This window comes from Drosophila tropicalis, unplaced genomic scaffold (assembly GCF_018151085.1).
Source record: "Drosophila tropicalis isolate 14030-0801.00 unplaced genomic scaffold, ASM1815108v1 contig_3, whole genome shotgun sequence".
NCBI lineage: Eukaryota > Metazoa > Arthropoda > Insecta > Diptera > Drosophilidae > Drosophila > Drosophila tropicalis.
This window is the reverse complement of record NW_027172753.1, coordinates 376,362-401,627: the sequence shown is the minus strand read 5'-3', so window position 1 is coordinate 401,627 and position 25,266 is coordinate 376,362. Positions and strand designations below refer to the sequence as shown.

Below are 25,266 nucleotides of genomic sequence, written 5' to 3'. Positions count from 1 at the left end.
AGTCGTCGTTACTAAATTGGATCAAGAGAAAAGGACAACTGCTAATCGTATACAATATAGGAGTTAATAATTTTATAGGTGAATAAAAAATATAATAAAATAAATTAAAAAAGGATAAACAAATAATTGAATATAATGTAAATTATATTAACAAATGAAATTCGTATAAACTAACAAAGAAAATACATTTTCCGAGACGGCTTCAATAAACAATTAAATTATATGACAAAAGAGAGGTCAGAAACTTATTCTGATGCGTTAGAAGCTAATGACATGGACATGGACAGAGGATACCGAATTGGTTGGAATTGAGTGGAATGTTATTTGCTTACAATTGAAAATGATAGAATGACTAGGGAAAGCGTTTCTTGAGCAGACTTTCCAGTTTGCGGATGCCCGTCTGGGAACTGCCATCAGCATTTTTGTCTGCACTGCCCGTAAAGCTGCCCACGCTAAAGATGAAGGCACGTTTCGGTGTGGAAGTGGAAGCTGTGTTACTCGTCGTTGACGTCGTCGTTGCTGTTGTCGCCGTGGATGTGGCTGATGTTGATTCGGTTGTCACTGTCGACTGATCAGTGTCATCTGCGCCCACTGCATGATCCCCATTAGGTGTCTCGTCATCATTGGCAACTGGCGGCATAAGGCCACTCACTGCTGCCGCTGAAGCTGTGTGCTTGAATAAATCAATCAATTGCAATTGATCAACCCGCTTCACCGCCTTCATGTCGAGAATCTTTTGATATTCCGCAATGGTAATGTCAGGCAGCAGTTTCAGGACTTGCTGAGTGAAATGAGCCGGCGGCTGTACAGGCGTCATAACCACCTTGATTATCATTTCAGCTCTCGTCATATCCTTAACCACAACCTTGGTGTAGCTTGTGGGTGCCTTGCGATTCACACTTGAACCCACCGAGGGCAATTCCAACAAAGCTGTTTTCAATGAATGGGTATCCAGCAGGAGCTGTTCACAGCCCAGCACATTGTTGGAGCCATCCGATAGGGTAAGTTTACATCTGTAGAGAACCTGAATGAACTTGGGTATAAACGCAGCCACAAATCGATGACAGAATTGGGTGAAATATTTCCTTGAACTGGCCAAAGTATCCCGAATAGAGGGCACAGTCTGCTTAAAGTTGCTGCAAATGCTGCTAATGAAGGAACTCTGGTCGCCCACATTGTTGATATTCTGCCACTGAACCTTGGACATGGCCTGCAGTGAAGGCTCGCAACCAGCTTCCAGATCCGTGACCAGCAGTTGAATGCAATTGGATATTATGCTGAAAACAAGAAACAGAATTAGTGCTTAAAATAATATTTTATCTAAGAGTAAACATACCGATGGAAGACATCTTTCTCTTCGCTCATATCAATTTTATTTATGTATGCCGAAGTCACCTTTTCCTTTAGTTTATCCTCCAGCTGCTGAACTGTCTCCAGACAATACTCTCCTGTGGTTAAGACACAACAAATCCTTACCAAGTCCTCCCGAGAGAAACGCTGCGCATCGCCCTCTTTCAGAAAGTTATGGAACACTTGGCCAGCTGCTGTCGATAGATTTTGCATGTCGCGCGTAAGTAGTGACACACTTTTGCCTATGGAGCTGCCGGTGCTAGCCGGCACTAACTTGGGTGTGCTCCCCTCGAGGACTTTAATTGCGTATTCCCTTAAATATTTTTTAAAGACCAATGCTAAATCGTACATGGGTTGCTCGTTACTTAGCTGATTGCACTGAACCATGCATTTCTTGTAGAAAACAAATAGGTCTCCCGAACTGGGATAGACTGTGGTCTTGGCCTCAGCGAATTTATATGGTTCTTTGGACATTTCCACAAATTTATCCATTAATTCGGATAAGTTGCGATCAATGCTGCGTATATAAATGTCCAGATGGGCCTTGAAACATTGGCCAATTTGGTCATGGAACACAGTGGTTGGTGCGGCGGCGTTTTCAGTGATTACACGGGCCGGCTCTGAAGGCGTTGCTCCTAGTGTGACTCCAGTGAAACGTTTCGAGAGCAACTGTTCGAAGGATTGCGTTTTATTAATGGCAAACAGTAAGAGACGCACATCAATTTCCGTGCTCCGTTTGGCCATTATTTGGGCTAGCTGTTCGCGAGTTTGCCGGCAAAACTCAACAGTAATACGCTCGGACACTTCCCAATCTAAAGGAAACACGGAACCATATTTGTCTTCAAAGTCCAAGAGATGCCGCTTAAGCCAGGCGTAGCGTTTATCAATTTTGTCCAGCCAGGCAATATCCTGGTTTTCATGGAACAATTGCATATACTCTTCGAGTTGCTGTGCAATGAACCACTTAAGTAGCTCCTTTTTGACCTTGGGATCAAGAACAGACATAACTTTACAGGCATCGGCCAACTGATTTAGACCAAGGCGGTGACCCGACGATGACGATGGCCTGGCGGCAAAGGCTTCTTTAAAATCTTCCGTAATTTGTTGGGCCAAAGTCACTTGGAGTTTGTCCACGCTCTGGGAGAGATTCTTTAAAAAACGAAGGGTTGCATTACAAATTTATTCAAATAAAAATGAAACTGTGGTTCGAACCTACCTTGATTTCCTCTATGTCGGAATACTGTTGAAAATGCTGATTTACCTCAGTGATGGCTTGCAAGGGATTCAAAATTTCACCATACGATCGACGCTCGATCAACTTATTCAGACTTTCGATGCCACCCACAAGCATATGGAGATGGTTCAATGTCGTTATGGCCGAGGTAAGATTCTTTTTGGCACAGTCCAGCTGCTTAATATCCCGGGTAATCTCCTTAACCATTTCTTCGGTGCGTTCAGCTCGCGTCTTGACATCGATTATATGACTAAATAACGAACCAATGACCTTTTGGGCCTCACACAGAGCCAGTTGGCCATCCTGGCCGGTGTTGGATTGCCCACGTACCACTGATCGTATGTTATCATCAATTAAGGAGACTTCGCATTGCATGCGTTGGATTGTCTCATCGATTCCCACAAGAGATTGCTCATTAGGAAACAGCTGGTTGATGTAGTCCACAGTATTGAAATCTGGGGCATCCATTGGATCATCTGTTTTGAGAACCTTTGTGTGCACAATCAAAGTGGAATATTAATATTTGCCTGATTCTGGCGCTTTTGGCCCATCGTACCAAATTTATTCTGATTGTTGTTCAACTAACCTTATCAATGACCTGTTTTACCTCCTTGGAGAAATGTATTTTGTTGTTGGCCACCATATGTTCTCCAGTGGCCCCATCTCCTGCCCCCCGCAACAGCTTCACTCATTTCGTTTTCTTTGCAGTTGTAGAAATGAAATTAATTGTAATTTAATTCCTATAAACAAATGTTTTTCTTTTTGCAACTACTCATACAGTGTTCGGTTTCAATCGTATGGTCACACTAAATTCCCGCCGCAACAGTGCAGACACTACAGCTATTTTCTCGCCAAACGATAAAAAAAAAAAACCAAAACGCCGCATTTTAAAAAAATCTGAAATTGCGGTTCCATTTTAAGTAAATTTATGATTTTTTGATGTTTTGATGGCCGATTTCTTAACGTTGTAATTATAATATCAGTTTTTGAATCTATGGAAATAATTATTTTAACTATAATAAACCGTAACAATTAAAACTAATTACTGAGTGAAAAGTGAGTTGTTCAGCGAAGCAGGAGTGGCACTTGATCCCGGTACCGATGACGATCCCACTGTTGTATTCAATCCCAGCATAGAAGTATCCCTTTGTGAAGCAGTAGCAACTCTTTGATAACGTGATATATGATCTAGGGACCACGGCAGTATTGGCCGCACACTGTGTATTTCCAGGAGCGTCAGATTATCGAGTTTGGCATAGGTTCCCTCACCTTTGATGAAGGCATCGATGGAAGTACGCAACTTGGCCTCTCGGGTATCGAATATATCTTTGATAACCGTTCTCAGTTCCTCACATCTGGGAACATCATCTGGAGCAGTGCTCATGACTAGTTGAGCCACCACCATGTAATGTTCGCTTGGCATTTTGGTAAAGAATCTTCAAAATATTATATTACAATATTAATGGAGCTTCAATCCATTGAGTATTATTTAATACATACTTGGAACGTTTCTCCTCTTCCTTGATCTCTTCTAGAATGTCCATGTCCATCCATTCAGGCGGAACTATGCGACATTTTTGTTGTTTCCGCAGATGCGTTGCCAGCCACAGAGGAACAAAGACAGGAAAACCGGCACGGAACGGACCCACAGAACCGTAAATTAGATGCAGTGGTTCACTGGAGAAATTGGGTATAATGCTGATCATACATTTCTCGCCTATAAACTCAATGTTCGTGGGATCCATAGCCGCGCTGCCGCAATAAACAAAAACAAATCCTTAAATGCGCAAAAATGTGTCGAAAATTACCTAACGCGTCTAGATCATGGTGCCTAGAAAAAAAGATTGCACTTAGAGCCAATTAACTGACGTCAATACATTCGCTTTCGCCTTTTACTATAATTCACACGATAGAGTAGTGGCAACTATGTTTGTAATTTATTTAATATTGATACTATAGCATTCTTTTTTTTTAAAACTTCTGCAAAATTCTCTTTTTATCATTGCCTAAAGTCCTAACGCGTTTTCCCATATATTTTTTCCGCCTGGCCACACTTAAAAAGAGTAGAGAGAGAGAGAGAGCGAAACAAAGTTTTGTTATCAACTATTGAGGGAAACAAAACATATGCATTTTCCACTAAACAGACTAAACAAAAGTGTTTTGCAATTAGTTCATAATCAGCCTAATCTACTGCCTGTAGCAATAAAATCAATTTAAATGCATTTTCCGTTTCTATCGCGGTGACGTGTCGTGAGACCACAACAACAAAAACACAGAGAGGAAGACCAAAACAAAGGCAGGGAAAAGTTAAAACGTCATTGGCAAACAATAAATTGAAAAAAATTAAGCAACAATAGCAGTGGGCGGTCTGCGTAGGTGCGTAGGTAAATGCTGGTTGGCCTTTACGCTCACATTTCACGCACCATGGACAGCGTTTTCGAGGCCTACCTTGGCTCGGAGAGTGTCCTGGTTGGGGGCAGTTTCGAGCCAGAGGATATACCCAAAAAGAACACGGAAGTCTTTGTTTTGGGCAAGACCTATAATGCCATACAGGGTGAGTAGAAAACGATAGCCACATTTCAGAAGATAAGATCCTAATTTGCGAATTTTTTATATTAACTAGAACTGGACCTCATCCGCCGAGATATTCAATCACGTCTATGGTGTACTTATCGCCATAGTTTTGTTCCTTTGGGCGAGGTTCAGTTAACCACAGATAGAGGCTGGGGCTGCATGCTACGTTGCGGCCAAATGGTCTTAGCCCAGGCCCTAATTGATCTGCATCTGGGACGTGATTGGTTCTGGACGCCTGAATGTCGTGATGCCACCTACCTCAAAATTGTAAATCGTTTTGAAGATGCGCGAAAGAGTTATTATTCCTTACATCAAATAGCCTTAATGGGGGAGTCGCAAAATAAAGCGGTGGGCGAATGGCTAGGCCCCAATACAGTGGCCCAGATTCTAAAGTGAGTGTAACTAAACCTGTTCAGATCCTTTTAAAACAACTTTTTCTTATTTCATTCCAGAAAACTTGTATGTTTTGATGATTGGTGCTCGCTGGTGATTCACGTGGCCATGGATAGCACAGTGGTTCTGGATGATATATGTAAGCCAAATATTAGAAATTATGGGCAATACTTAAGCAATCCTTTTCGCTTAGATTCCCTTAGCCAGGATGGTGAATCCTGGAAGCCATTGCTGCTTATTATACCATTGCGCCTGGGCATTACTGATATTAATCCCATCTATGTGCCTGCATTGAAACGCTGTTTCGAATTGGAAAGCAGCTGCGGCATGATTGGGGGTCGTCCAAATCAGGCTCTTTACTTTGTGGGCTATGTGGACGACGAGGTGTTGTACCTGGATCCACATACCACGCAACGTACAGGAGCAGTGGGTCAAAAAACGACCACAGCAGAGCAAGAGCTGGATGAGACGTATCATCAGAAGTACGCGGCACGCCTTAATTTCTCAGCAATGGATCCATCTCTGGCTGTGTGTTTTATATGCAAAACCCAAAGTAGTTTTGAGTTGCTACTCAAACAACTGAGGGAAGAGGTGCTGACTTTGAGCTCCCCCGCCTTATTTGAGATTAGCAAGTCGCGGGCCGTAGACTGGGATACAACAGAGGATATCGAATGGCCCACGATGCCTGATATTGATTGGCCTGCCAGCTCGGATTCAGAATCATTTGCCGTAGTGGGTAAGTACAGAATGTCACTCATCTCACTCAATTTTCTTATCAAATTTCGTTCATATTTAAAAGGTGAGAGTGGGGCTAGCGGCAGTGGCGGAGCCGGCAAACCAAGTGAGAGTAAACCAAGTGCCGTCATTTGAGTGAAAGAGAGTGTAATTCGTGTTGAGGCTCTCGGCTCTGGTTTGGCGTCTGCGCCGTGGCAAACGAATTGTTGAACCTAAGCGAAAACTAGAGCAACCTCTGCCCTCAGCGGATGCTGCAAATGCAATAAATTTAAGGCTAGAGTTGGGACGCATACTTAGTTCTAACTAGTTAAGAGTAAAACAACAACAACAAAGTGTTTCCAATTTGACGATTCTTTATATGCTGCTTTATTGTACGAGATGATTGACTCCACGGGAGACAATTTTCAAACACACTCACATACACAAACATACAGATGAGAAACACACACATAATGTTCATGCTTTTTATGATCAATACAAACTGATTAATGATTAAACATTTTTATGCAACGTTATACAGAAGAGAGTCTGAATTCTATCATTTTTTTTCTTCGTTTCCTTTTGTTTAATCCGAACATTATTATTAATGTATTAATTTTTTAGTGTTTTGTTTTTAAATATATATGTATATATATCGGTATGTATATTCGTATGTATGTATATACTCAAAATGGACCAACAACTAAATACATAATACTTGGACTATATGTATGTATATATATAAATTTTACTAGATGACAGGGAGACCGTGTCCCCACCTGCTCATGCTCCGTATCGCATTTGTGTGTATTTAATTTCATATCATTATCATTAATTAACAATTATAAAAACTCAATCTACAATCTGAAAATAAGGAACCATCACACAGGCCGACAAAAGTCTATAAAACCACCAATGGGCATCGATTCTTATAGAATCTCCATAGAATATCAGAACGAATCGAGCAGCTTATCCGATTTTGAGCACTTTTGACTAAATATTTAGCATTATCTACGATTTATTTCCAAAAAGTTTATAAAATTGTTGGATATTTTATCTCTTTTCCATGTTTAGAGACTAAAATCAGCTGTTTCTATATCTCTGATATCACGATTCAAAGCAGCTTCTAATGGATGTAGAGCAGATTGGTTGGTTATCGCACTTCTGTTGGCCTGTGTCATTATCTCTAGAATAATGAGAAAAAATGAACCTACTATAATTAACAACAAACACGCGCTGTTTCCTCTACAAACTCATCTCATCCGAGCCTGGTAAATTGACACTAAGGTGGACACAATAATGTAACCAGGTTTCTTATCTAGGTGGCGGGTAAAAAGTTTAGTTTCTCTGAATGCCTCTAAATGGGGCATCATGTTGCCCCAAAAATCTTGAGATTTCAAATCGTTTCATCGATTAGTTAAGCAAGAGCTACAATTCGGTTAAATCTACACTGAAATATTCTATTAGGCTGGGATAACTGCTTCTTGCGGCCAAGTCAATGGATCTGAACAGGTAGACAGTAATAATATTTGGCAAAACCATTAATGGTTGGACTTTCTTGTGCCTCCCCCCTTAAAGTATGCAGCAGGATCGTTCAGCCCTCTTATCCCTATCTGCACCTTTCTTGGCATTGGGTTCCATGTGCAGAGCCATCTCCACGTGCTTGCGAGCTAGCCAGGATTGCTTTTGCAATCGATTGACCACAATGCGATAAGCTCCAATAATATCCGAGCGTGGTCCACTGGGTCGAGCATTGATCAGCATTTCTGTGTTGAGTCCCATTTCCGCCAACAATTGGCGTGCTTCAAACTCCAGGGCAGTCAATTCACTGAGATCATCCGTTGGTGTGGGCAACATAATGCAACTACCAGTCTCGGCATCATAGTTCTTAAAGAGTGGACAATCGACGGCCACCTCGATATTCCTGGCACTCAGTTTGCCATTGGACAATTGTTTCTCTGGCTCCGTCTCAATCGGTGTAACCTTCTTCTTAAGACTGCCGCAGAGCAGAAAGCGTCTGGCTGGACGTTTCACAGGTGTCGCCTCACTGGCCGATGGGTCTTTGGCCTGGATTAGCATCAAAACGTGACCCACTTCAATGGGTTGCAGAAAGTTTGGCACAAACATCTCATCCTGCTGGCGTGTATTCATGCTTATGGGCGGCTTCTTGACCACCTCGGCATATCGATCCCGCAGTGAGGCGGACTTACGCAAACGCTGCGATTTGGATCGTACCCAGAAAATGGATCGCTTTGAGGGTTTGCTATGCAAATTAATCTCATGCTGCATTAGCTCCGCACTCAGTGTGGGGCACTGGACAAACTGACTGTTTAGTATATCATCAATGCTTGGCCGCTGAGCTGGTATATGAATTAATATACGTTCTGCAATAATAGAAGCTATTATTAAATACATCGAAACAGAGTTTAACTCTTATGTGACTTACGAATTAGTCTTATGCAGGGCAAACTAAGTTGACCGGGTATCAAGTAATCGCCCTTCAATATGGCTGACTTCAGTCCCGGTATGGTTGGAGCACGGAATGGCATATTACCAACAACCATAAAGTAGAGTAATATACCCAATGCCCAGACATCCACCGGGGCACCTATATAATGATCGTCGGAAAACAATTCGGGTGCAGCGTATGGTGGTGAGCCGCAAAATGTATCCAATTTCTGATTTGGACCATTTATCAATTGTGTGCTAAAACCAAAATCTGCCAACTTTAAACGATCCTCGGAGAGCAGTAAAACGTTCTCCGCCTTAATATCTCGATGCACATAGCCCAGGCTATGCTGTGGGATTGAATTAATATAAAAGATTTTAAACTACTTAAGATGAAAAATTCTAATTACCATGTGCTTGACAGCCAGCAAAAGCTGTTTGAACAACGGAGCGGCATGAATCTCACGTAATGGACCACCTTGGGTTATGTGATTATAGAGTTCACCACCGCGTATCCATTCGGTGACCAAATAGACACGTCCCAGCGTCTCTACCACTTCGAATAGCCTCAATATATTTGGATGATGAACACATTCTAGAGTGCCTATTTCACTCGATAGCATACGCAGGGCCTTGGCATCAAGACCAGCTCGATCTAAGTCCACTACTTTAATGGCCACTTTGTCTAAGTAGTAACAAAAATTCATTTATCCCCTTTAGATTTCTAGTGCTCTTTCCATAACCTACCACGCGTCAATTGATGTACAGCCAATTTTACTTTGGAGAAATTGCCACGTCCAATATCGCCGCAGAACCTGTAGAGACCAATCCGACGGCCAATTGTCACCTGAAAAGACAAAATAGTGAATATTATATGCAAATACTTGAAAATTAAGCACAATAATTGTAAATTGAATAGAGTTTTCCCCCCTAAAGTATGTAATAAGTTATCATGAAATTTGCCTTTTTAAGCCAATAAATATCATGAATTGATTTGAAGACATTATCCAATAGTAGCGATAGTTTATTTATTTGTTTTAGAAGAACAATTACTTTTCATAATTCAGAATTCATAAAATTAATTGCTAACTTTTTCTTTATGTGTAGAATTAACTTTGACCAACTTGACATGTCAAAGGACGCCCACATGCCGCCCACCTTAAGAATGCATCAGGAATGAGTGGTTGTGGTCGTGGTCTTAGATGACTTGTTTGCTTTCAATTAGCCAAGGTCAAGTGACCTTCATTTATTTTGTAAGTTTTTTTGTTAATGTAATTTGAACTGAGCTGCATTTGGTGGCATTGCTGGTTGTTGTTCCTTGGTTGGTTGGGTGGCTGGTTGGTTGTTTGGTGGGGTTTTTTAATCCACCTTTAGCCAAACACAATAGTTGGCAGCAAGCGTTAATTAAAACTGCACCTAAACACAGGTACAAAATACAAAAAGCATACAGAAAGAGAGAAACACCCTGACTGAAAGCAAAGCAAATGCGGCGTATACGTAATGTTAGTGGCGGCATTACATTAGGGGCACACGCGCATTTTGCATTCACCCACACACCCACACACAATGCGGTGAATGAGCTCACACCAATGCACACACACACACACACACACTCACACTCAGTCTATTGCAAGAAAATTAGCCTTGAACCTCGACATAATTGCAGCGCACATCCATTGGAGGTAATAGAACACGGGTAACGCCAACGGCAACAGATGGCAACGGCCTGACCTGCTTCACCTTCTATTCCTCCTGTTCGAGCCTTTGCTGTGACGTCAGTGTAGCTCAACCTCGAATTGGTCCCAACTCTTTGTTCTATGTATTAATCCATTCTAAAGCCTTGCATAAAAATAAGCTTTTATTGTATTTGTCCAAGCAAAAACTCTGCAAAACAGAGAACTTATTTTGAAGTCCTTCAAATTTTTCCCCGAAAATATGAAACTAGGAACTTCTACACTAAAATAAATAAAACAATATATAATGATATGCTTAATTCTATGAATATAAACACAATTATGGTATAAAGCTTTCGACTATTTAACCCACGGAAGTATGAATATTTCGTTCTTCTTGCTTGCCGTTAACAGATTTAATATCCGGAAATCTTCAAATATTTCATTGTTAAATATAAAAGTAAGATTTTTTAGATAAAATCTAAAAATTTTTAAACTCTTTACTTCTCTTATAAATAGTAGAACCCGTGCCTAATGATTGGTGGCTTAGGCCAGCAAAAACCTTCAAGTCCGACACTAGATACTTTGAGAAGCTGTTAGGCGTTACCCTTTTCCAGTTAGCTTTGCCAATGGTCAAAATAGGTCAAGAATTGTCTCCCGTGGCTCTTTATCAACGCGAGGTTTTTAACGGGTCATAAGGTCGTAGACAGACGAACGACCTTTTTGCCGATCTGCGGCAAAAGGGGAAAAAGATCGCTATCTTACACGCCGCACCCTCCCATTCAAGTTGCATGCTCCTTCTGCCAACAAGCGGACGACGATCGCTCAATCGACCCATAACAGGTCGTTTTGAAACTCGAGGTAAACAATTTTTGCGGGAGCTAAATGAGCTACGTGTCGATCCATAAAAAAGATTGTGCAGATACCCAATTTGAATAAATTGCAAACCATTAATCTAAACGTTACTCTCGAAACCACTGACAAATTATTGGGAAGATATATCTGAATATTATGTTTGATTTATCGATTCGCATACTCAACCATGACCAAATATAATATATACCATATAAATAAAGAAGTTTATTGTAGAATTGGCAGTAAATTCTTTTTTATACAGTTATAATCATGCGTGTTTTTTTAAATGAAATTTTTATTATATACGCTTTATTTCTCAATGAAACTGTGAGTAAATGGTTTAAGTGTGTTTTTGTTAAAACAACTTATGTTTAAAACCGTCATCTAGTTGGCAGCACAATTGAAGCTTACCAATGTTAAGTGCGAATCCTTGAATCAATCGTGGGTTACCATCGAACAATGCCGACTGCGAGCAGTTAGCCGCCATAAGACAGTTCTGAACATTAATGCGACTTTTCACTATCCGGCGACAAAAATCAAATTGAGAATTCAATTTCTAAAAAAGGCCAATGGCTATAAGCCTTGGCTCATCGACTCGACCATAGATGCCTGCGCTTTTATGCGGAAATCTAATCATCCAGTGGCAAAGATGATTCATAACTGGATAAAGAACAGCTCCACGGTCAATCACAACTGTCCCTATGTGGTTGGGCAAAAAAATAATTAACTTTTTATTCGAAATTATAAGTAAAGTAATTAATATACTTTTAGGGTCCGCAATATCTTAAGGATTTTTATGTAACTCCGGAGCAAATGCCTTTGCCTTGGCCCACCGGTGAATACGCTGTATTTCTAACTTGGATATTTTCGGATCAAACTCAATTCATTACGAATGTGTATGCCACTTTCGTGGAGGATCTAATAAAGCAATGAAACACTGAAGTAACTGCAGTATCCAAATCTTATTTCACATTGGGTCATCATACTATTTGTTCCCATTTGTTTACTAGTAGGCCACAGTTAACTCTGGTTTGAGTTGGGGGAGGGCAAAATATTAAGCAAACTATGCAAAAGTATAGAAAAGATGTTATGAATCACATATCGTTCAAAAGTGGATCAAAAACGAGAATAGAAAACTTGAACGTAACCTGATTTATAGATGATGTCATTATTAACAATAATTTACAATATTCATCGGAGGAAACAACAGCTGTTACACTGTGCGTATGAGTTATTTCTTGCTAATTGAGTGGAGGCATGAGAGTTGCTGCTAGGCCCAGGCTGGCTATGCATTTGATTTTGGCATTGCCACAAGTTGCACATTGATCAGAAATCTTTAAAATACCTGTGAATCTGAACAATTTTATTTATTTATAATTTGGTCCTATTAAATAAAATATAAATACCTAATGAGCAAGCAATGATTATATTTTTGTGGAAATTTTCGTGTATTTATAAATATAAAAGAAAGAAAAACTAGATGACTGGGACTATATGATGTAGGCAACCGATCTTGATAAGCTTTGACGTAGCCATTAATAGCTATATTAAACTGATAATTATTCATTTTCATGAGAATTGTGTTAAAAGTAAAGAAGTTATTAATATCCTATGGCAGCCATTTGAAATGTCGGAGCATCATCTATACTTTCTAATGCAGTAGCAATAAATTAGGTCATCCTTATAAATTAGAGTTGCAAAATGACATCAAAGTCAAAATTGTGAAAAAAAGAGATTTCATGTTTCAGATTTTTTCAATTCAAGATAGTAACTGCATCTCAAGATACACTGCTAAGGCAAAAATAAAACTGAGTCCAGATTCGGGATCAGCACACTCAAGTTAGTAAAATAATAGAATAATATTACTCATACGCTCAGTTGGTCAACAAGGTATAGAGTAGATTTTCATGCAACAAGGAAATGAAACATTCTAGTGCTTTGTATACAAATATATTTTCTATTTTTTCGCCCATTCTGTTTTAGTTTTGCACTCACCTCGTGTCCACATCGCGGATCGCATTGCAATGCTTTGGTTAGTCGCTGATACGGCGGCGTTGGCGGAGGCGGAAGGAGCGACAGTGTCGCGTTGGTATCCACGGTTGCCGTTTTGCTGCTGTCTCTGTGTGCGTTTGAAGCAGAAGGAAGGCAAGTTCAAATGCGACGCAACAATGGCGGCAAAGTTAATGATGGGGAAGGGCCCTCTTCGTGCTTTGGGGGTGGGATGGGAATTAGATAAGTCCAGGGGTTGAAGACAGCTTATCAACGACAACTTGTTGGTCGTTGTTTGTCTTTATTGTATTGAATCGTTTGAATGAAGGCTTCGTTTTCCACTTCCACTTTGGCTTCTTGTTGCTGGTGTCGTGTGTAATTACAGTATGGCAACTGCCGGCACAGCCTTACATTATTGAAAAACTTCCAATGGACACGCCTGTAAAGATAACAATAAACATGAACATAAAACGTAAATATCAAATGAATTTTCTAAAGAAAACAAAGACAAGTGTTTGTACTCAGTTCAGGCTTATAATGATTCATGAATTTACAGACTTTTGAAGAAAAGTTGTGAAGTTTTAAATAAGTATTTTACTTTGAAAGAAAGATATTTCTTGATATTCAAAGATTGTTTACATCTATACACCAAACTTTTATACTTATTCAAAAGGTAACACTCTAAAGTCATTTTTTAAGTTTCATTAAAAAGTAATTACAATAAATGTAACTATCTTTACTTCGCATTAATTTAACTCTTAAGTATAAGAAAATATTTTCTCTACTTTATCACAATCTAAAGTTGTCAACTAGACCAAGAAAAAGTGAAACAAAGTAGGCGACATTCAAGGATACAGCTCATCCTGTAGGATTTTCGTTTTCACTCTAACTAAATCGTTTGAATCTTTGGGGATTTTCAATCAGTTTGGTTAGCATAAGTTATGAAAATGAGAAAACTTTTCCATTGCTGATTAGTAGCACGAGCAATATGACCCCATTTTATCTAATTACGGCAAACAAAAAAAACAAAAATAAGAAGGAAATAGAGGGAAAAGGTAATGGCAGGCGGAAAACCAGAAAGCCCAGAAACCCCAGAGAAACAGGAAACCAAATAAAGAAGATTTCCAATAAAGCAATAAGCAACTTCTCGATAATTCAATATAAAAAGGGATAGCGCAGCAATTTCATTTGCTTGCCCGCTGATATACATATACAATATATATGTATGTATATATTGCATCTGGGTCTCCTTTTAACCGCCTTTCCTTGCCAATGTAACTGGGGGCATTGGCAGCAAAAGTTAACGCTGAAGTAATTACGTAAATGGATTTCTCTGCGTTGCTCAAATTTCCTGCACGTCGACAACAGCAACAGCAACACAATCATGTTTATATAGCCGTTGAGCAGCAGTAAGCGTGACAGGAAGTTGGCCAGGAAGGAAGCAAGCAAAAGCGAATGCGACTAAGCCTGAACCGAACTGGCAAGCATAAGGGGATAAGGCAAACGACAACGCATTATATGTACATAAGTATATATGTATGTACATATATATGTAAAAGAGATATGGATATGGCAACAACAATATTTCAACTATAAACATTTTAAAAAAATTACACAAAACCCCGCAGAGAAAAATAACAAGAGAGTCTCTTGACTTTTCTCAAGGTATTTCAATACACTTATTAAATTACGTACCAACTACTTTGTTCAAATATTTTTTATTGATGCCTAAAAGGAAAATATCATCTGCCATTTAGGTTGATTTCTCTTTCATTCACATTTTAAATGTGAAAGTTTGAAACTAAACTTAAACTCCGGATGACAGGTTCTACACATCGGAAATGGGAAAAAGTAAAGGGTATAAAATTGTTAGTGTGTCAAAAGTTAATCCCTGTTTTATATATTATATGTATGATTGAAAGACACTTGACTGACAAGTAGGTAAAAAGCTTGCGGTGTCTGAGGCAACAAACGAAAGGATATACATACTACTGTAATGGCGATGCAGAAAAGATCTGGCTTTGAAATAGGGGAGAAAGCGAGAGACTTACAATTAAATTTACATTTACATTTTTACAGCCACAGTCAGAGCCACAGTTGGAAATAGAGCAAACACACAGTCACATCCTCTGACATGCATTTCAACGCTCAAAAGTATGCAACAATTTTTCATATGCAAGGCTTTCGAGTATCTTTGTATGTGAGCTGCAGCAACATAGCACACTCAATGTAGGAGTGTCTGTGTGTCTATTTGTGTGAGTGTGTGTTACCTTGAACGCATACATTTGCATGCTAATGCTAGATAGGAGGGAAAATTGTGTGCAACTTTTAATTACAAAACTAAAGCTGAATGCATTTTGATATCAAACGAAAACAGCAACATAAACCCAGTTCATAGCTAACATTTCATATCCAGGCCAACACTTTCCACACACACAAAGCCTTCGAACCCATACATACATACATACATTCAGATAGACAAAAATTTTTAATGTTTCCATCTGCCATTTAATAAATGCCATAAAACTTTTACTCGCATCGATAGAAATTACAAATTCTTTGAAAAACAAAATTAAATATTCACTTATTGACTTAATTTATGGTTTTTATTTGTTTTTCTATAGAAAAATGTAATAATGATATTTTATTAGTTTATGAGAATTGCATTTACCACAATTAAAAAAGGATTAAAGAAGTGACAAGGGTATTAGCCAATACATCCTTTAATTGTTACCTTGTTGACCCTTTTAAGAAAAAGTTATGAATTTACTATAGGAAATAGAAATTAATTCACGTTCTTCACTTTTGTCACTCAATAAAACTAATTGTTAAGTAAAATATTTATATTTTTACAAAAGATTTAAACTTTAGTGGAAATATCTTATTAGCCCACTTGATATGTGAACACTTGGAGTTAGAGACTAGGCGACCGATTGTTTTAGCTCTTACGCAGCAACTGGCTACGTCTTGCCTTGGGCTATCAAGTTAATTGAGTTCGTAACCGTTTTTCACAGCTAGTAACAATTTGTTTTCAAGATTTATTACCCTCTACAAATACAGTGACCTTTGCTCATATTTTACATCTCACATTGCCCTGGCAATTTTCCTAGTCAATTTACCAAACGATGTTTGTTCAAGGAACTATGTATCTTGGCATGACCACCCTCAGACACAGCAACTCACACATCTTTTCGTTTCAGCGTCATCTCAACATCATTATCATCAGCAGCAGCATACCATGCCTAGTTTGCATCTGCACTCGAGCGACTTGTTTTCTCTTTAGTTTTTGTGTTTTTTGGGTCAAGTTCAATTGCAACATTAATTATAAGGACTTGGCACTTGTTATCGCCTCCAATCTGAGCCCCCCCACACTTGCCGCACTTGATGTTTAGTTCAATTGAAATAGTGAGAGTTAAGTGAGCGTATCAATATATTCTTAGTCTCTCAAACATGCACAAAAACATATTTCAACATGAATCACTTGACTCGAAATATTTCTATTCTTATTATTCAGAGAATCTGCATCTGACAACTGCGTAAGATACACGTTTGTGCATATGTGTGTGTATAAAAATATTAAATAATCTAACACTAATGCAATTGCCCCCCTCGCAGAGGCCAAATACGTATATAAATAGAAATCAAATCGAAAAATAGCAAGAGTCTTCTTCAAAACTGTTGCCATAAATCTGGTGCAAGGACATTTCTCTTCTCCTCTGTGGGGGAGGCTGAAAATCGATGAAACAAAAATCTGCATAAACTGGCTGGTAATGCGAGGAAAAAGTAAGTAGAGTGGAAACATTTATCACAATTTCCTTGAGTAATTAATTAGGTTTTCCATGCGACAGTCTCACTTCAGTCCAGCTCAGCTCAGTTCAGAAATTACGAATTCCTGCATTCGCAATTGGAAATTGAAATTTGAATTTCATAAAGCAAAAGAAAAAAAAAAACAAAATTCAACAGAAAAAAAAATGAAATTCTTTTCTTGTCCTTCAACTTCAGGCATATTGTTGCTTTTGTTCGTTGATGTGTTTTTTAGTCCCAAAAGCCACTTATAACTACGCCAGTTACATCGAAATTGAATAAGCAACAAACAGAACAAAACAAAGCAAAAGACGCGGACGAAGGCGGCGACGAAGACGGGAACGAAGAGAGAAACAACAAGAGTCATAATAATAATAATAAAAGTGACGAAAAGGAAGCAATGAAAATGAGCTCGACCATGACAGACCCTGAATATGAAGGGTATATTTATTGTCATTTGATTGTGATTGTAATTTTTTGATATTCACAATTGCATATACACTTGAATATAACAAATTACACGAGGGTGCAGGTACACATATGTACATCCATCCATCATATAATCATGAAGCACGAAATTCAATCTACATGATAAGCAATTCTTCATTTGAAACGGCATGTACATATATTTGTTTGTACAAGGACGAAACAGGATGTTAGTAAGTCACTAAATCTTAAATGCATAAAGTACAAGGCTTTAATATCAAAATCTATTTACTTTAGAATGCTAAACTCTACTTTTGAATTTTGTTTCGAAATGAACCACGAAATTCCTTTCATTTCGAGCTATTAAAAAAAAAAAATTTACATATATACATATGTATGTATTAAACATAAAATGCAGGTAACAATTTTATTCAAAGGATCACTAACGTTTAGTCGCAAAATATCAATAAGCTTTAATGTTAGTTAACTTAATTGTAACTATATTGTTTCCTAACAATATACTTTGATTTCTTTAATTAGTTTAAAATTGATGATGGAAATCTTTTATATTTAAGAAAAAGCCCGAAAAAGTATAAAATTTTTAAATTTTCCAATATTTATTAGGGAAGGTTTATTCATCCAAAAGATCTAAATATATTTATATATTTCTTTAACTTTTTTTTTACTAAGAAAGAAAACTTATTACTTGCATTATAATTGATTACAAATTGTGCTTTATCCCCGAACATATTTATCGGATTTGGACAAAAAGTAGAACCCAAAATGCACTTTCTCAAAATTTGCAGCTATAAGTGAGGCTGAGGCTTAACTTAGATATTCTAGATCTGAAACTTCTTTAGAAAGTAGACATCTATAATAATAAAGATTTTAGAAGAAACGTGCTAGACAATTGTTCATCCGGATTTGGGGCTTTTTATTCATATCAATAAAAACGATAACCAACAAATTACTGAACAAATATCATAATTAAGTTACTTAATCATAGAAACAAAAGCGAGCCAATATAGCGGTCAATCTAGTGGGGTATATGTATATATTAACGTGAACTCCCTTGAAACTTCAGTAAAGATCCCATTTTCGATATTTTACATAGGTATTTGTTGCCTGACAAACTGTCAATACAGATTGATTAGTTAGAGCCTATATAAAACGCTTACATGTTATCTAAAACATGGGTCCGGATCTTAATAAGGCAATTTCCGAATCATATTTTGACCAACATTTTAACAGAAAAAAAATGTTAACATTAATGTCTTTTTTGTGCCTTAATGGAGTTAAGCTAATAACAAAGGACATATAGATAACTAATTCACTGGACTTTCGTCTGATGACAAGTTTAAACAATGTTGTCTAACAACTAAGAGAGTGCAGAAATTTAGCATATCTCTTCCAAGTGGCCAAAAGAGTAAAATACTTCCAAAATCAAATGATAAGAGAATCATTATTGTCTGTTATCAGTAAAATAACGTATGTGTCTGTTACAGTACATATTGCACGACAATGTAAGTCCTTCTTAAACATTATTTTATGTGTAGTTATGTCAAAATATAGCTTAATCCTTTCGATTTTTGATCCCACTAGCCTTCAATATACAGTTTCAGTAAAGGTTCTCCAGTATTTAGACAACCTAGGTCAAGTTAAGCTAGACAATGTTTTTGTATCTAATTACAGTAAACATAAACAGAGTATTTAATAAACTTTATTATACACATTTAAGAAGATATATCTGCTTAAAGCATAATAAAAAAAAATTATATCTAGAGCTTATGATATAATTCATATCTGTAGATAATTTTACCAAGTTTTCGATAACAGGTACTTTCTCTCTGTGTACTCCACTACTCTATAATCTATGTTACTAAGTTTTCTAGTTACATTCCATCTCTTTCGGCTAAAGTGCTCAGCTTAATATAATTCCGCCTCAAATGGCTAATGCAAATACTTGTTACAAACTCGGGCTAGAACAAAAAACTGAATAAAACTTTTTCCACAATTTTCCCCCAACCAAAATATCCACAACAACGCAGCCGATAAGCCCTCTACAGGCCCAGGAAGATTTTTTGTCCATTTCAACGAAAATTTTCACAGCAGTACGAGAAATTTGCATATAAAAACCAAAACGACGACCAAAAAACAAAAAACCCAAAAACCAAAAACAGAATACAGAAAAACAAAAAACGTGGCGCGGAAGTTGTATGCGAAATTTTCGCATGGACGCACGTGGACGCAGAGGTAGGCGTGGCCTGGTCAGACCTCTTCGCTTTGGTCGTAAGGTGTAATGAGTGGAGAATGTCGTAAATTTTTAAATTGCTTTACTTTTGTTGCCGCTGTCTCAGCGTGTGTAATTTGTGCGGCATTTATTATGGCCAAGTCAAAGGTAGAACTTTGTTTTTCTCTCTTTTGGGGGGCCAGAAGAAGATGGAATAGGAGAATGAAACAGCTTGTGGGAATTTCCGTTGAAATGCGGAAATTATGAGCCACGCACCAACGACCCAGCACATTTAATCTCATATGGAAAAAAGGGCCAGAATCATGGCCCTGTTAACTGAATGTCAAATCTATTGCGTTGATTAAGAGGCAAAAGGCAAAAGCCTTACACAGTGAGAAAGCTTGCTGCAACAACAATTGAAAGCAATCAACACTTGAAAAGGAAAAACAAGTGCAGAAGCCCCTCATCAACATCATCGTCATCATGATCATCATCCTCGTCAGCAGTGATCAGAGATGACGATGATGATGTCAAACAAAATTTACTTTGCCCCTGACCAAGACACTTCCACGCACTTGTGACGTGATTGGGTCCATTGATCATTTTGTGTTTAGCTATATCTATGATGTATATGGGTTGGTCAACTATATATACTTTTGTATATATTATACTATTATGAATTTGCTTGGTCAACACAATACTTTCTATAGACTAAATTGTCTCGCTCGCATGTTCTGTCTGTTCTCATCTAATGCCAATTGATATTAATTAAAAAAGTGTTTCAATTTCAAACGAAAACTTTTTCTCTTCCAAACTTATTGTATGTACATTTGGGTGTGTGTATGATTGTGTGTGTGGGTGTATCTACATATGTGTATGTATATTTGATTAGGGTAAAGCGCATGACTACATATAACAATATAAAATCCGTCAGTGGGTAAAATGAATTATGACTGGATTATGGGTAAAATGTATCAACTGAAGCGTAAATGTGTTTATATCGAAATGAAGATTATCTGACTTAACCCTTGAAAGACTTTACTGAAAAGAAGTTAATCTTAATCAAAGTAACTCTTAATATGTGGGATGCATTTTAACAACAAAAGTAATCTGTCCCTTTGACATAACGAATGAATAATATTATTTATTAATATAATTTATAAATAATGATTAAATATTGGAATATGTAATACAAAATGCAACAATGTTTAGTGTGCAATATTTTAATGTTTGGAAGCAAATAAAAAAGAGAGTATTCCAATAAGAAAAACAAAGACCTTCATAACTCAACTCATTCTTGGACTATTGCGATGTGTAACAAACAAAGATGTTTCGTCCTGATTACCCAACTTAAGAAGGTACATATAAGAATGTACATACATACATTTCTAATCACTTTTTTATTCAGGACACTCTTATTTATAAGCTGAATTGAACTAAGATCTGATACTCAAAACATAAATTTATTTATTATATAATTTCTAAAACCCCCCTTCAAGTCGGGATACCACAATATATCAACTCTTTTTCTATCATAAGAGAGCTCTTCTACTATCGAAACTTTCCTTTGAAATTGTGAAAAAGTGATAATATTGAGAAGGGGGCGTCCCAAAAATTTACAATAATTTTGTTGGCTTTCCAGACCCTTGTGGGGTAATTCCAGCTCTAAGAGTCTCCGAGATCTATAAAGGTGTTAATACGGACGAACAAAAGGACAGACATGGCCAGATCCATGCTGAACAAGAACATACTTATACCAATAAACTTTCAGACGTCTTGTCTGCATACTGTTGTCCAGCAGTTTGAGGGCCAGTGCATTATCATGGGGCTCTAGCCTGGAGAGGTACCGTAAGACTTATCTCCGGATCTCGCACTTACGTAACTGCAAGAATGCTAAGATCTCTGTGGATGACTGAGATAGGCACATAAGGAGGCGCTTTAACACAGAATTTTAATGTTCCTGTTAGACCCTGTGCCCCAGAGTTGTATGCAAAAAGTCCATACAGGCTCCAGAATGGCCATGTAGAATTAGAACTATCAACTTATTAATTTTTGACAAGTTCTAGCAACTACTGGTATACAGTAGTCGGGTTTCTCATTGTCCTTTATGATTGGCCCAGTCGTAGATAACTCTTCTATCAATTATGCATCATTGGATGACTTAACCCAAACCATTGAAATTTTCCAAATCATATGATTATCAAATGAACCTGAAATAATCTTTCAATGAATCTATTGATTTTGATGCTTTACCTAGTTCAGTGCCACGAAAATTTATTGTAACTAGTATTCTATGTAAACAAATGTTGCGTGTGAAAGGAGATATTACAATATAGTATAAGGGATGTCCTAGCTGCTTTTAGCCAATCATGTCTGACGCTTGTTTTAATTATTCCATTCATGAAAGAAAAAAACCGTGTACGTAAATGGAAATTCATGTTAGTATGCACTTTGATAATATCTCTTTTGCTCTAATTATATATATAATATAATTATAATTATAATTATATCTATACACATAAATAATGTGTATAGCTAAGAAGAGTGAAATGACTGAGTTTAGTACTTGACTAGGGTCCCATAAAAAGCCGAAATATTCAAGTTACTTATCAGTGCAACTGAAACAGATAACACCAACTAAGAAAGAGTGCAATACGATAAGGGACAATAAAATCTAATTCCCTCTGACATGTTTCAAATTGGATTTAATACAACAATGTCAAGATAATATTAAAGTGCCAATTGTATACTAGTTGCAACTTTGTAGCTATTGGGACTTAATCCCTTAATCAGAGTCAAAGTGTCTATATTAAAATAATTTTTAATTTTATATGATTTTTTCTGTAGTGGACGATAAAAACTATTAAATATCTTTTAATCGAGTCATTCCTATGCAAGACTGGAAATCAGTAAATTCTCTTGGATTTAGTAACAAATTAAAGAAACGATTAAAAATGAAACTAAAAACAGTTTTTCTTTCTCTTCTTGGGTTATTTAAAAGCTGGAGAGCTTTGTTAGCTTTCGGTATGCGAGGCTGAGTATCCCATCAGGCTGGATCGGGGTACATAGAATACAACGCTTAGAATTTTAGTGCTATAGCTTTACTAGTCTAGTTTGCGATGATGGCTATATGAACTCGTCTTGTTGCTGATCAAGAATATATAGATAGCTAGTGCAATTTTCAGCTGCTCATAATAGAAAGAGAAGGTGGTAATCAGTGGATCTAAAACTAGAACTAAGACTAGAGAGATAGCTCCAGAGATGGGCCTAAAATTGAATATATTGTGACTTTTATATGTGTGTACATACGTATGAATGTGTAAGTTTGTATAAAGACCTGTTAGTGTAAAAGAGAAAGAAGATTTTTAAAATATTATATAAGGAATTACTTCACTGTATGAGACTTTAAAAGCTAGAGCCACCAAATTCGGTATGTAGGCTCGTGTAATCTGTAAAGTGTCGAGTTCTTTTCAAATTTTGCCACGCCCCTTTCTGATCTCGCAATTTAAAAAAGGCTCTTATCGAAGACACCACATTAGGTATGTATATTTTCTTAGTCAATGCGGAGATTTTGTATGTGTAAAGATTTTATTACGCCCCCTTTCGCTACTCTGATTAAAAAACATTCGATTATCTATCGTAATTTTCTACATTATGCAATTAATGGCACACCTAAAGTTGATATTAAAATCCACCAACATACCAAATCTGATTAAAAAAAGCCTAGTTTTAAATATACCCGTTTTCCCTTAAGACCGGAGTTGGCCGTTGGCTAGAGGGGGCGCCAGGGTGCTCATTTGCTTGAGTCATCGGGATACTAAGTTATGCTTGTAAAAAGCATTTGAAGAGAATTTTTTAAAAATACATATCCTTTTAAATAATTGTAATATATTTCTTAATAATCTTTGTGTGAATAGTTTTTGAAAGAAGGTTCAAGTATTTATATTTTACTGAAAGTCCTGAATAATAAATACTGGAAAAATAAATAATTCAAGTTTTTAAAGTACATTTGCATAGGTAAAAACAATTTTGTTTACAAATATTTTTAAACTTTTGTTAAACCAACAAATAATCCAAAGTGAAAACATTTTTTCTCAACTTCGATTGTCGTTTGCCGCAAGCAAACTTTGGTTTTCATTTGCATTTCATGTTGAAAATACATAAATATTTTAATTAAAATAAGAGAACTCTTTAATTAAGTAAAATGAAAACAAAATTCATCTCATATTTGGTATATTTTTATTTTATTGCGAATGTTTAATTGAATTACATCCAATTTTGTCAGTGACATTAAATGTAAATGAAAAATTGTTTGCAATGAATTCATTCATGTTGAAGATTATTGAAAATAATTTATTTAAATGAAAATGAAATGATGCATTTAGCATTGCCATGAAATATTTATAGGGTCCAAGAGATTGAGATGATGACAAAGATAATAACAATAATGATGTGAAGAGGATGATGTATTATTTATAACAACTTGAAGCACAATAAGGCTGAAAAGAGCTCTTTCGCCTTCAGCTCGACATGTCTCAGTAGTGTGTGTGTGTGTGCGTGTGCATGTGTGTGCGTAAGTATGTAAATATATTATTATAATACATACTTAACAACAACAACGACAACAACTACATACATAGCTGATGCCTATTTGCACAATAATAAAGTCAATTTAGTCAGAGGCAGAGTCTTCATTAAATGCAACCAAACGCGCGACATCGTCAACTATGTCTCCACCTCCACCTCCCCCCACCTCACCCTCTCCCATACCACACAACGCAATTTTCACCCGCTACAACTGAATCTCTCTCTATATAGCGCCCCCATTCAGATATACTTGAAGCTACATATAGACAATTTTTGCCTGCGGTTTTGATACCCTAACGATCCATCGAGAAGGGAATTCAAACTAATTTAGTCTTCTCTTATTGTAAATCTCTCATCATTTAATCAAAATATTGATATAAGGAATAAAATTGAAACTTTCTGGCCGAACCCCAAACAAAAATGCATTAAAGAGTTCCAAATTAATTGTAAAATTTGGCTAATGTTTCTTTCGCCAAAGGGTAACTCAAAGTCGCCTAAATGGAAAGCATTTTATTTGGTTTTATTTTTTTCGTTAATTTGTTTTGTTGCGTGTGAATGAGAGCTCCAATTTGCTTGATAAGAAACTCAAATCTCTGAGCATGAATGTGGGTGCTGTTTTGGGGGTGAGGTGACTGAGGATGATGAGGTGGAGACCCTTAACCCTAGTCAACACTTTTCGTTTTAGTTTCAGCTTCTTTTTTTTTGTTGTTGTATTGTAATTTTTGCAATGGAAAATTTTGCGCATTCCGCATAATATGGCAATAAACTTATGTGTATTCTCATATTAAGTATACGTCATGTTGGCGGCTCACAGACAAGGGTTCTATTTACACTTGGAAAATTAAACGTGATATGTGTGAAAGGTTTCTACTTAAACTAAATAAACATTGAGTTTTTTTTTTTTTTTTTTTGTTTATATGAAGAAAATACTTGGAACAACATTTATTTATATTTACTTTTTGTTTGTAAAGACTTTATGGCAGCCCTCC

The 25,266-nt window shown here is 37.1% G+C and overlaps 4 protein-coding genes across 4 annotated transcripts; 1 reads left to right on the top strand and 3 right to left on the bottom strand.

Moving 5' to 3' along the window:
• Nucleotides 1–57: 57 nt before the first annotated feature.
• On the bottom strand, nt 58–3,407 carry Vps53 (vacuolar protein sorting 53). The gene is made up of 4 exons (XM_068284035.1): nt 3,171–3,407; nt 2,567–3,073; nt 1,337–2,499; nt 58–1,277 (listed from the first exon to the last, which is right to left on the bottom strand). Exons 1-4 carry the CDS (start codon nt 3,225–3,227, stop codon nt 353–355), a joined length of 2,652 nt encoding a protein of 883 aa, XP_068140136.1. The 5' UTR covers nt 3,228–3,407; the 3' UTR covers nt 58–352.
• A 62-nt stretch (nt 3,408–3,469) lies between these two features.
• Nucleotides 3,470–4,399, bottom strand: Psf2 (DNA replication complex GINS protein PSF2-like protein). Its single transcript, XM_068284046.1, has 2 exons — nt 4,085–4,399; nt 3,470–4,020 (listed from the first exon to the last, which is right to left on the bottom strand). The coding sequence occupies exons 1-2, from the start codon at nt 4,327–4,329 to the stop codon at nt 3,627–3,629; spliced, it is 639 nt and encodes a 212-aa protein (XP_068140147.1). The 5' UTR covers nt 4,330–4,399; the 3' UTR covers nt 3,470–3,626.
• A 257-nt stretch (nt 4,400–4,656) lies between these two features.
• On the top strand, nt 4,657–6,808 carry Atg4a (Autophagy-related 4a). Its single transcript, XM_068284039.1, has 5 exons — nt 4,657–5,138; nt 5,208–5,550; nt 5,611–5,690; nt 5,745–6,287; nt 6,351–6,808. The coding sequence occupies exons 1-5, from the start codon at nt 4,973–4,975 to the stop codon at nt 6,419–6,421; spliced, it is 1,203 nt and encodes a 400-aa protein (XP_068140140.1). The 5' UTR covers nt 4,657–4,972; the 3' UTR covers nt 6,422–6,808.
• LOC137572294 (serine/threonine-protein kinase MARK1) lies at nt 6,622–13,380 on the bottom strand. Its single transcript, XM_068284040.1, has 5 exons — nt 13,237–13,380; nt 9,461–9,560; nt 9,124–9,398; nt 8,712–9,063; nt 6,622–8,649 (listed from the first exon to the last, which is right to left on the bottom strand). The coding sequence occupies exons 3-5, from the start codon at nt 9,334–9,336 to the stop codon at nt 7,838–7,840; spliced, it is 1,377 nt and encodes a 458-aa protein (XP_068140141.1). The 5' UTR covers nt 9,337–9,398; nt 9,461–9,560; nt 13,237–13,380; the 3' UTR covers nt 6,622–7,837.
• Between the last annotated feature and the right edge of the window lie 11,886 nt (nt 13,381–25,266).

Excerpts from the sequence above, each read along its gene's own strand:
- Vps53 (XM_068284035.1), bottom strand. The coding sequence starts at position 3,227 with ATGGTGGCCAACAACAAAATACATTTCTCCAAGGAGGTAAAACAGGTC. Across the intron at positions 3,074-3,170 it reads TAAAACAGGTCATTGATAAG|GTTCTCAAAACAGATGATCC; the intron begins GTTAGTTGAACA and ends GTGCACACAAAG. Across the intron at positions 2,500-2,566 it reads CCGACATAGAGGAAATCAAG|AATCTCTCCCAGAGCGTGGA; the intron begins GTAGGTTCGAAC and ends CGTTTTTTAAAG.
- Psf2 (XM_068284046.1), bottom strand. The coding sequence starts at position 4,329 with ATGGATCCCACGAACATTGAGTTTATAGGCGAGAAATGTATGATCAGC. Across the intron at positions 4,021-4,084 it reads GAAGAGGAGAAACGTTCCAA|ATTCTTTACCAAAATGCCAA; the intron begins GTATGTATTAAA and ends AATATTTTGAAG.
- Atg4a (XM_068284039.1), top strand. The coding sequence starts at position 4,973 with ATGCTGGTTGGCCTTTACGCTCACATTTCACGCACCATGGACAGCGTT. Across the intron at positions 5,139-5,207 it reads GACCTATAATGCCATACAGG|AACTGGACCTCATCCGCCGA; the intron begins GTGAGTAGAAAA and ends TATATTAACTAG. Across the intron at positions 5,551-5,610 it reads ACAGTGGCCCAGATTCTAAA|AAAACTTGTATGTTTTGATG; the intron begins GTGAGTGTAACT and ends ATTTCATTCCAG.
- LOC137572294 (XM_068284040.1), bottom strand. The coding sequence starts at position 9,336 with ATGCTATCGAGTGAAATAGGCACTCTAGAATGTGTTCATCATCCAAAT. Across the intron at positions 9,064-9,123 it reads TGCTGGCTGTCAAGCACATG|CATAGCCTGGGCTATGTGCA; the intron begins GTAATTAGAATT and ends TCAATCCCACAG. Across the intron at positions 8,650-8,711 it reads GCCCTGCATAAGACTAATTC|AACGTATATTAATTCATATA; the intron begins GTAAGTCACATA and ends CTATTATTGCAG.